The following is a 12702-nucleotide window of genomic DNA, read 5'->3' on the forward strand; positions in this document are numbered from 1 at the left end:
TACTTATACTAGAAACAAAAAATAAGATGTTAAAGAAAGGAAAAGAATGGCGACACGATTTCTATGAAATAAATTTTAAAAAGATCGTACCTTTATATTATTATGTTCCCCACTTGTTGAAAGGGCTTAGAAATAATTTATTAACTAAAGACATGATTTATTTTGATATGGACGATGGGAATAAAGAAAAAATTGTTAAATGGAAATATTTTCAAGAAATTTACGAAGCCGACAAAACATTTGGGGAACTTCGTTTATTGAATAAAATAACCGAGGAACATATAAATATTGACAAAAGTAAAAAATGCGTGTTAAGACAGCAGCTCAAATATTCAGCCATAGTGTTGCGGTTGTGGCGGAACATTTGACAGCTAGAGGTATAATAAACGAAGAGTGTCGCAATTTGATTAATTTTGTTTTAACAATAGACAAACTATTTGATTCATTAAATAGTAACACATTTCATATCGCCAATGGTAAAATGTATAAAGGATGCGTAAGAAAATCATCACCCCATCATCGGCTCTGGATTAAAGCTAAACAGCTTCTTAAATCAGTTAAATTCATAGCAAAGAAAAAAACTGGTGATAAAGTTCGATTAGTAGAAACCACAGTACCAAGTACCAATAACTTTGTCAAAACTATTGAGGGCTTTGGAGTCGTATGGTATATTTTATTAAAAAATATAGTTTTGACTGTATGTTGACGCGGCACTTTAACCAAGACCCTATAGAAAATTTCTTCGGGAATATCCGTAGCTATGGGGCGAGAAATAATTCCCCAAATGTTGTAGCATTGGAAGGTGCATTTAAAGCCCTTCTTTTAAATAATTATAACTCGCCCCATGCTATTAATGCAAATTGTGAGAAAGATGAAAACAAATGTCTGCAAACATTTGATTTTATGTTAAGAGAAACCTACAAGTGGTTTTCAATCTCATCAAAGCGCAAGCATGAGTACTAAAGATAAATGCTACACTGCTGATTTATTGAGTCAAATGTACAAAGAAGAAACTAATCGCTTGTATTTCATATACCTGAAAAGTATTCTAAATGACGTACAAATGGGAATCAAGATCTTCGAAGGAGAGCATACAGATCCTGTTAAATTATTAACCTCACTTATGAATTTATTGCGATCAGTCTGCAACAGAATATTGATACCAAATTCCGCAACAACTGAAAAAGATTATTTGACCATTAAAATTTATAACCACCTAAGTCCAGTACCTCATCTAGGATATCTGTTTGAGTCCCACGTTGCTAAAGCCAATTTACCATCTGAAACAGTTGCAACTGTTAGAAAACGTTGTATTGATTTCACCGTTCGTTTGGCAAAAGAAATTCAAAACCGTTTACCCAGCAATTACGTGGCCTTACAAAAAATTACACAATTGTCTGTAGATAACACTTTAAAACAGATCAAAGATAATTCAATCGCTGAACTAGCTGTTGAATTTGGTTTTGAGGAGGACAAAATTGAAAACATATTAAAACAATGGCACACTATAAATTTTGTAAAATGGGACCTAACTACAAATACTGTACAATTCTGGGGTCATGTCTTAAAATACAAAGAGGCTGCAGGATTTAATACTTATAAAGACATAGCAGACTTAGCCATCACAGTCCTGTCGTTGCCACATTCCAACGCAGAAGTGGAACGAATGTTTAGTGAGATGAATATTGTAAAAAACAAACTAAGGAACAGACTGGCATCAATTACTTTAAACCCTATACTTATTATAAGAAATCAATTAAAGATTTTAAAACAAAATTGCCATAGCTATGTCTTGCCAGATGAAGTCCTTTCCAAAATCACAAAAACCATAAAAAAGCCGAGTGCTTCAACGTCATCCACTTCTGCATTGGAACCATCAGCTTCAACGTCATTAGAAATAGTCGAAGTCGAAGATGACGCAATCGATGACGCTATTTTTGATTGTATAAATCTATAGGCCCTACATATTAAATCTTTGATTGTTCAAATTGGTTTTTAATTACACCATTTTTTTATTGAATATTTGTTTTATTTAGCGACTTCTAGGGAATTTTTTAAGTAACTTTTTTTCAAAATCTAGGGACTTTTTAATCAAGGTCTAGGGACTTTCTTTTTTCCGAAACGGCAACACTGATCGACGCACAGTAGCAAGGAGACAGCCGCCGATGCATGTTCGAATGTACCACGACAATCACTCACTATATGTCATCAAAACATCGCCTCCCTTGACAAGAAAACGGGTCGTTTAGAAGTGCTATTGTCTAGTGAGCTAAAATGTGATGTGTTAGCTGTTACAGAGCATTGGTTATCTGACAGCAAGTTGAAATGTGTTAGCATAAATAACTACACCTTGGCATCTAGGTTTTGTAGAAAAATAATATCTCACGGTGGGTCGTGTATTTACGCAAAAGCAAATATAAATTGCAACGAAAATGTCGAACTGACGGCGTTGTCGGTCGAACAATATTGCGAAATATCCGCCATTGATGTTGTAGATTATAGATTATCAATAGTTTGTGTATATCGTACTAACCTAATAAGCTCAACGGACTTTCTATGTCATTTGGATCGCCTGCTCGACAAAATTTGTGACATGGATATTGATTGCGTAATCGTAGGAGATTTTAACATCAACTGTATTGGTGACTTAGGCCCCGTACAGAAGGATTTGATTGACTTGCTCTCGATGCATAATTTTAGAAATGAAGTTGAATTCCCCACTCGTGTATCACCCACGTCTTCGACGTGTCTTGATCACGTATACACAAATTTGACCGAGCCAATATTAACCTCACCGGTGATGACAAACCTGAGTGACCACTTCGCGGTGCGCGCGGAGGTCCAAGTGTGTGCGCCCGCGCGCCCGGGACTGCACTCCCGTGTCTCACGGGAACGTGTTGCCTTGTTCGTGGCGACCCTCGACAGTGTAGACTGGTCAGAGATAATAACGCGTAGAGGTATCAATGCCGACGCCTNAGCCGAGTGCTTCAACGTCATCCACTTCTGCATTGGAACCATCAGCTTCAACGTCATTAGAAGTAGTCGAAGTCGAAGATGACGCAATCGATGACGCTATTTTTGATTGTATAAATCTATAGGCCCTACATATTAAATCTTTGATTGTTCAAATTGACTTTTAATTACACCATTTTTTTATTGAATATTTGTTTTATTTAGCGACTTCTAGGGAATTTTTTAAGTAACTTTTTTTCAAAATCTAGGGACTTTTTAATCAAGGTCTAGGGATTTTTTTTCCGAAAAGGCAACACTGATTGGTTCCATTTTCGGTCCTATGGGGGCTGCAACAAAATAACTTAAATTAGAAATTTATAGTTCAAAATTTAGAATAGGTACCTGCAAATCAGACAGTAGTTTAAGGTTTAAGTCTAAGTAATTTTAGATCAATAGTCATTGTTGAAAGACCTAATTACAACAACTTTGGATTCCTCCAAAAGTGTCGAAGACTACGTAAACAAGATTATGACGTCAGCTCATAAATTGAGGAATATAGGATTTTCGATAGATGACGAATGGCTGGGCACATTAATACTTGCGGGTTTGCCAGACATGTACAAACCCATGATATGGCCATAGAAGTTTAGGCGCGATTGGTCCAATTCGCAATTGGTCCAATATAAAATGATATCCAAAATGAAAGAAATAAGGAGGTTATTCAACTTTTACTACTATTGCAGAAAAAAAGCGAATTAGTCCACTAAACGGCCATAGAGAGCTCCGGAGTAAGAATATGTGCAGATAACATCAAAACCAGTGGCGGATTAAGAGTATCCGAGGCCTTAAGCACAGAGCCTGTGTAGGCCCTCTATTGCTTAAATGGAAATTGAAGGAATGGAATGGAAGGTAGAAAGTATAAAATGAAAGTTCATCAATATAGAAAGTGTAGTAGGTATAATTTAAAATTTAAAACGTTTTTTCCTTGCCTTAATCAGAGCAAACTCCGAGATTACATAGTCGAAATTTATCTGACGAAGTATGTCTACCTCAATACACATTAATACAAATCTTATAGGTACATCTTACCTTATGAATCGATCTCAAGCTGTCACAGTCAAAGGGTTTGTTTCGAGTTTTACTCCAGTTACCTCCGGCGTTCCCCAAGGGATCTCACCTCGGACCATTGCTTTTTAACATTTTTATTAACGACATGATCAATTATTTTCAAAACTCAAGGTTACTTTATGCGGATGACACGAAAATATTTTCTACAATAAGATCTAGAAATGATTGTGAATTGCTTCAAAGTGATCTTAAACGGTTATGTGAGTATTGCTCTCGTAATGGACTTTATTTAAATGTAGACAAATGTCACACTATAACCTTTACTAGGAAGAAAAAAGTTCTACAATTTGACTACAAACTTTATGATACATCCTTAAAGAGGGTCACCGAGGTGAGAGATCTTGGGGTTCAACTGGATTGTGGCTTATACTTTGAACCTCATATTAATATAATTATAGCAAAAGCGTATAGATTACTTGGATTTATTTTGCGTCAAAGTACTGATTTTAAAAATGCTAACACGTTAATTTTACTTTATAACTCTTACGTTCGCTCTCAGTTAGAGTATGCATCGCCTGTTTGGAACCCGATGTATTCCAAGTATATTAACATGTTGGAGGGAATTCAGAATAAGTTTGTAAAACGTTTAAAATACAGGTTTAGGAACTTTGATTCCAATAAAATTGAATCCTTACTGGTTCGCCGAGAGCACAAAGATCAAATATTTTTATTTAAAATACTCAACGGATTAGTCGACTCTCCTTTCTTGTTAAGCAGTCTGGCTCTGAAATGTTCTAGACCTGGCGCGAGGCGTAAGTTCACGTTTTCAACCCCTGTTTGCAAGACTAATTACAGATGTAACAGTTTTCTTATAAGAGCTAGTAATAAGTATAATGATGCTTACAGTGATATCGACATATTTCATTGGAAGTTGGCGCAGTTTCGTCGCCTATTGAAGGGTTTATAGATTTCAAACTTCATTATTATAAAGATTTCTTTTTAATCCACTTTTAAGAATGTAAGGTTTTGTTGTGCATTTTTTTATATTTTGTGATTTTAAATTGCTCGCACTTTGCATAACTTTCGATTAACTTGTAAAGTTTATCTGTGGAAACTGATTAGGCTACTGTACTGTTTTTGTTTTTTAAGTTCTCAAAACTCATGCTGTTTGTTTCCTTAATAAAGAAAAATAAAATAAAAAATAAAAATTAATGCTAAAGAATTAAGCTTGTCTGGATGGATTTTTGTTCTTTGCGGGTTTTTTAATCGTTTTAGTTGAGAGAAGGATCGTTCAGCAGAGCAGTTAGTAATCATTAAGCTGTGAAAGATACTAAACGCCACTTCTATATTTGGGAAAACGCACTTTACTTTATCTTTAAAAATCATTTCACATAAATCGGAATGGGTGACCTTTGTTTCTAAAGATTCAAATTTTATTCGAATATATTTGTGAAAATGATTCAATTTCCCCGAGGAAGTTTTCATTGAAGTCTTCTGGGTAAGATTCTAAGAGCAATTGGATATCTTTCCATATTCTGAACATTACTTACTTATTTAGATCCGCAAGAAATGAAAACTTTTGTGAAACTTCGTGGTATACATCACATCTTCTTTGCTTTTGAGCATTAAGTGTGTCAATTATTACATTGAAAGTCTCAATGCGGAATTTGTCTCTAGGATTCAAATCAAGTTCCTCTGCATATCCATCATTTACTTGTTTCTTCCTAATTCGTCTTCAAGTTTCCTTATATTCCCCATTAGGAAAAATTTTTCTTGCCTCGCCTTCAAATTTTTCAAATTGATTCCTCATTTTAACGAGATGACCCGATTAAGAATGATACAAATTGGAACACGTTTTAGGATCTAATCCTTCTTCTAGGAGTCCTTTACTGGTGCGATGAAAAACTTGTAGAATATCATTCCACAAAGTGAGCATAAATATAAACTCAAACTCTTGCATTTTGTTTGAAATATTTTGTGATGTCACCTTTTTGGTTTGTGTACTCAGCAATTTCATCTAAAGCATCTAAAATTTTCGGATAGGATTGTAATATTGCACTCGTAGCTACAGCGTGAGCTTCCCAACGAGTGTCCGACAGCGACTTCAAAACGCTATCGTTGTCTATTAATTCTTTTAAAACTGCCCAACGATGAGTAGAAGCCGAAAAAAAATTGCATAACAACTGCACAATTGAAAAAAAATCACTGCGATCGTACAACAATCAACAGCACTGCGACCAATCAAGTTTAGAGTATGTGCAGCGCATGGTATAAATACAGCAATTATTTATTATGCTCTAAAATTTTTTGCTGCATCCCTTTGTATCGTCCTGACATATTAGCAGCATTGTCATATGATTGTCCTCTGCCTGCATTTTGCAATATCTATTTGTTATCACAAAACAACAAACTCCTAAATGGCTGAATGTATGCCGTCTCCCCGCCGTTGAACGGGTTAAAAAACGAAGCAAAGGAACGAGGTAAACGCGTAGATAGAGNGACTGGAGAGACGGTCTTGTGTTTTAGTCATATAACGTCCCTAATTAGTTGACCACGACTGTATATGCCATCACAACTGCTATTTATAAGTAAAAGATGATAAGTATCTAATATTTATAAAAGGACGGATGATATCCATTGAGAAATCAAGTACATTTACCTATTATCTTTCATTGTTGTTGAAACTTAGATATTTTGGAATATTTTTAGGGTTCCGTACCTCAAAAGGAAAAAACGGAACCCTTATAGGATCACTTTGTTGTCCGTCCGTCCGTCTGTCAAGACCCTTTATCTCAAGAACGCGTGAACGTATCAAGCTGAAATTCACATGAAATACTCAGGTCTATTGTCCCTTTAAGCTGTGAAAATATCAAACTTCTAAGCCAAGCCAATCAAAAGATACAGCCGATTATGTCGATATTTTCAACAAATTTTCGACACTCGCAAAGGAATCAAAACCTACAGGATACTTCCCGTAAACTCAGAATCTTGAAATTTGGCATAAAGCATTGTCATATAATGCAAATATAGGAAAAATTGCGAAAATTACATTTTTTTAGTTATATAATATAATAAAAATATTTTAATAAAATGAAACTTACTACCTTATTTCTCACGAACGAATAAAGGTATCAAATTGAAATTTATACCAAATACCTAGATCTATTGTCCCTTTAAGAAGTAAAAAAATCAAACTTCTAAGTTAACGCGATCAAAAGATACAGCAGTTTATACCGACACCTTAGACGAATTTCCGTCACACGCTAGGGAATCAAAACCTACAAGGTACTTCCTGTGAACTCAGAATCTTGAAATTCGGCACGAAGTAACGTTATATAGTAGATAAAGGATAAATTGCGAAAATGATAAATTTGAAGTTATATAAAATTTAAAATATTATTTTTGCTTACATGACAAAATATTTTTTTAATAATTATAAACTTACTACCTACCCTTTTTCACATGAACGCGTAGAGATATTAAAGTTGAAATTCATATCAAACGCTTCTTAAATCTAATTGCCTCTAAACTGTGAGAAATTCTAAATCAACGCAAAAATTCAAAACGCTGAGGTAGGTACCTACCTATAATGCAAATATAGGAAAAATAATCATACCGCATATTTTGAAATTCGCCACTACTCGCAACGGAATCAAGTAAGTAATTTGATTTAATACGTCATAAACTGTAAACCGCTACGTTTGTACGGCGGAACCCTCGGTGTGCGAGCCCGACTCGCACTTGGCCGGTTTTTTCTTGCTAGTGGAGCAACTTGCTCTTAAAGACTCTTCTTGTCGTGTCGACAACAAACCTATACAGTGTCAGCCCAAAAATCCGCTACAATAGTGGCGTTGTCAGTAGCATAAAGACTGATAGCCTATTAGGAGTCAGACAAAAATATGTTATAACTATTATTTTCGCATTTTCAGATGGACTTACCTGGCATATAACGTCACCTGAAAAAAATATTTTTTAGATATCATCAAAAGCGGAATTTTTTATCATATTTATTATTTGTAGTAAAATAACTTTGTAACCTAACTCGGCTTTCAGCAGCACGTTTCTCTACATCCGTAATAACTAAATTTTTCCTAGAAATAATTTATTGGTGTTTTATTTTTATTTATAAAGCTCGATATTTTCCATAGAAATTAATACAAAAATGCTGGATGATATCGTATTGATTCAAGTAAACGAGTAGAAAAATATTTTAATGGTTGGTTTTCATCAAAGAGTACTTTAGTACTTTGTGCGTTTGTAATTCAGAAGAAGCAATTAGGTATTTCGCGAAATGAGCAATGTTGTAACTATTGAGTCAACATTATGATGTTTAAATATTATTTTACAGCAAAATCGCACTTTAGCTTGACGCGCCGTCGAATTCATTTTCGAGTGCACACATTTGTATGCAAAAATGTTGGTTCTGAATTCCAGAGTATAGTGTTATTCAGAAAAGCTTTGTCCACTATCGTTTTGTACATAAAAGAACGCGAAATTTCATCACCGGGAAGAATTAAAGCAAATTCTGTTGTGCGGACATGTTTTTTTCTATGTGCAGAGTTCGCTATTTGGCGCGGGAAATATTTGTGGCAAACATTGCGCAGGAAACTATTTCCCACCATCAAAATTTTCATTTCATTTTTGTGGTGTTTTGTCATAATAATTAAGTTTCAGGAACTTTTTCAAAGTTATTTTAATCACATTTACAATTTAAAGCTTAGGTAAACAGACTAATTACAAAATGGAATTACCTATAGAAATTGACTTTGAGTGGACCAAAATATTTTAACTTTATTATAAACTAGCTGTGCCCGCGACTTCGTACGCGTGGCAATCAAATTGTAATTTTCTCACTTTCCCTGGACTACAACAATCATTTGCTACCAAACAAACCACAATCAGCCAAATCGGTTCAGCCATTCTCGAGTTTTAGTTTTAGCGAGACTTACGAACAGCAATTCATTTATAGATACTTAGATACCATGATAACGTTGCATTTATTTCGCTTTTTGATCTTTAATAGCTATTGTATAACTGCCTAAATTGTAAGACCTAATGTGAATGCTAATGTGGTTATGCAATAAACGATTGAGTATTGAGTATTTAATATTGTAATAACAACAAACCCAATATTTCCTATGAAACAGACTGTTCGTAAATACTGGGCAGGAGACTAATTTTCAATTTGCTATCTCGTTTGCATACAGCGGATCGTGCCGTCCTGCTGAATGCGAGTCACAAAGCAGAAAAGTACAGATCAGTAGGCTCAGTACATAATTATGTAGAGAACGGACTTGAAAATAATATTTTTGACTTACAAATAAAAAAGACGAGTGCTTTGAAAGAATTCTAAGTTAACATAAATGTAGAGTGCGCTTGAATTTAATCCAAAATCAGATCATTTCTCAAATGCTAGAAATGATCTGATTTTGGATTTGCATTACATTCTGAACTTCTCCGTTCGCGTGTTCTAAATAAGATATCCCCTTTTTGTGAATACAGACACCGATCTACTTAATAAGAAGAAGTAAGTCTACTGAATGTTCTTCTCATAGTACTTTAATTGTGGAACAGTCTAGCAATACATTACTTCCCTAATGGACTCCGTTTAAAGTTTGCACTATTTATAGGAAATTATTGTTACAATTTCATTTCTATTTTTGGACTATTCAAACTGTGACCGCTAATCATTCGTTTGATGTAGTCTGTACAATCACACTGCGGTCGTGTGTAATACAAATTAAGAAAGTGATCACCGTTAATCAGTATGGTGAGAAATTATTAATTTAATTTGAAACATAACATTTTTCTCTCATTTGCAATTACTAACTTATTCTCTACCAAAAGCTAAAAAATTGAGAGGAGAAAACGAAAATTCGGAAACTGATGATTAGCCGATGGTAGAAAATCGCACCTCATATTATTTTCCTATGCGATTCTCTTTTTTATACATTTTATAACGGCCATTTCACAGTCACCCTGTATACACGATAATATGTAGAGCTGCTTTTAGTCAAACAAATTCGTATGAATGTTACATTTTGTGCAAATTCACGCTCGAGTGCTTCTTTTAATTTTATCGTGATGCTCAAAACGTGTGCATCAAACATTTCAATGTATGGATCATATTCCATTAAATCTGATAGGATAGGTAGTTTCGTTTATTTGAAAAACCTTTTTTTTTTCAGTAATTAAAGTAATTAATTTGGATTGTCATGGCCCGTGACCTAATTAAGATAGTGAGAAACACGGACAGAAAAGATCAACTACGTAAAAAAAAAGGTTTGTTTATTGATTCCTAAACAATGTGATTATACTTAGGTAGGTACCTACCTTTTTAATGTCTAAAGAATAACGTTTAAACATGTAAAAGGAAACAATTATCTAGAACGCCAGCATAACGTATTAAACGTAAAGCCAAAAACACGAGTTCCCTTTTTAGTAATAAGCTAACCGATATTATGGCTTTAAAAACAGCCCACTGGAGTGAATCTCTGAAAAATGATAATTTTATTGCCACAATTTAAGAGACAGATGGTCGTTCCGAAGGAGATTGGGCAGAAATATTAGCTCGGTAAACGCAGGTTTATATGAACGCCAAATTGAATATTGAGAGTTATAGGTACTAGGATTTTAAGAACACATAAAATAGTATGATTTGGGAATGACGCTATTCTTCTAAAAAGGGATGTTTAATAAAGATTTGATTACTAATTGAAACGACTTTATAATTTCAGAGTTTGGCTTTCTTTATGTTGATTAAAGTTATTCCCAGTTTGGGCGCTCAATTAGAAAAAAGCACTCAGTGTCATTACTATCATTCTGCTTAGCAAATTCTAACCTGACTGGCAGAAATAAAATATTATTTTGTGCTTCTGGCATATTGAGCCATCGAGCCATCTGGGGGCACGGCAGTGCCCCCGCCAAGTCGAGCGCGAAGCAAACACTGCCGTACCATCCTTTACTGGAACCATTTCGCCGCATTTTCAGGCCCCTATTTGAGAACCTCTGAATAAAACCAGAACGCAGAAATTTTCGTCATCTAGTAAGCTATAATCACATACTTAAAATCCAAAATTTCAAGTCTGTAGGTCATTTAGTTACGAAGTTAAGTGAAAGCAAAGTTTCGCATTTACGACACTCACTCACTCACTGATGATCATCAAAATAGAATTAGTACTTCCCATAAACTCAGAGAGCTGAAATTTGGTACAGAGTTAGGGTTTAATGGCCACATAAAGGGAAAACTATAAAAACTAGGAAAATCGAAGATCTGAAATAACACCACATTCATGATCAATACTACTCCGGCACCGTGGTATTCGCCTGTATCGCTCACCGCTAGATGGCGCTAGCACTAGCAAGCGGTGTCCAGATTATTTTCTTTTCTAGAGACCCCCGTTGATTAAGTTAAATGTTGTGTAATTTGCATTTCGTTTATTATATTGTTGTAAAGTTCGCTAAGGTTATGTTATTAAAACAATTCTTATTTTAAATGTCGTTGAGTTTATTTGTATTTAATATCGTAAAAAAATGTCTATAAAACGACGACGTAAAATTATTTTGCCACTTTCTACAAAAAGAAGTGAAATCCCATCAAAAACATTGTGTAAAAAACTAGCCAAGTCTCGATGGAGCTGCTTGTTTATCTCTAAAAAGTAATGAAATCTAGACAAAGTCGTGCCAAGTCTATGGTTCCTTACTGCGATTTCTTTATTATTATAGTTAATGTTGTGTGACTTAGCCGTTGAACAATCTTTATTAAGATAATCATACATAAGTATTATTGAAATACGCAGCTTTATTAAACCTACAATTGACTGGTTATTGTTGAATCAACGTTTTCCAAGTGGAAATTTTCCATCGTCAATGAGTAGCGGTTCTGGCGACAGATTGGTGCAATGGTGTCATGCATGGAGCACCTGGTTTTGTCACCCTTCAACGGCCAACTCACACAACATTAACTATAATAATAAAGAAATCGCAGTAAGGAACCATAGACTTGGCACGACTTTGTCTAGATTTCATTACTTTTTAGAGATAAACAAGCAGCTCCATCGAGACTTGGCTAGTTTTTTACAGAATGTTTNCAATGTTTTTGGTGGGATTTCATTGAGAGCCAGGAAGTCTAACACAGTTTTTTGAAAACAAAAAAGAAATGATTAGGTACATTTCCTCCCAAATAAAGAAATCGGAAGAAATAATCTCAGACGTCGTTGCGACCTTACCTTTAGCCGATTTTTCTGATCCTTTCCTTTTCAAAATATATTTGTTTAGGATTCAGTCGATGTGCTATAAAATAGAGGAGGTATGGTTGAAACGCTATCCCAAACAAACACAAAATTAATTTGACGGAAATGTTACCAAGGATTAATATGACAATTATTTACGGAGAGTTTCTTGCGACTTCTATGAGGTCATAAATTAATAAAAATACTATGGAAATAAAATAAAGAAAAATTCGATTCATCTAAATAAACGTCCACTGCTGCATTCAAAGGCCTCCCCTAAGGATTTCCATAACGACTGATCCTGTGCTGCCCGCCTTCCGTGACATTTACCAGATCGTCGGACCACCTAGTGGTGGGCCTGTCCACACTATGTCTTCAGGCCCGTGGTCACCACTCGAGAACTTTTATGCCCCAGCGGCCATCAGCTCTACGAGCTACAAGTATGAGAAAG

General features: G+C 34.9%; 1 protein-coding gene across 1 annotated transcript in view; it reads left to right on the forward strand.

The window, feature by feature from the left end:
• The first annotated feature begins 2800 nt into the window (after positions 1–2800).
• LOC114353983 (uncharacterized) overlaps positions 2801–12702 on the forward strand; it is a 33864-nt gene continuing 23962 nt past the window's right edge. The window contains exon 1 of the mRNA XM_028306196.1: positions 2801–3028. Within this exon, the coding sequence (XP_028161997.1) occupies positions 2801–3028 (228 nt within the window). The remainder of the gene's footprint in view (positions 3029–12702) is intronic.

This window comes from Ostrinia furnacalis, unplaced genomic scaffold (genome assembly GCF_004193835.3).
Source record: "Ostrinia furnacalis isolate ACB-3 unplaced genomic scaffold, ASM419383v2 OfSCF0185, whole genome shotgun sequence".
Taxonomy (NCBI): Eukaryota; Metazoa; Arthropoda; class Insecta; order Lepidoptera; family Crambidae; genus Ostrinia; species Ostrinia furnacalis.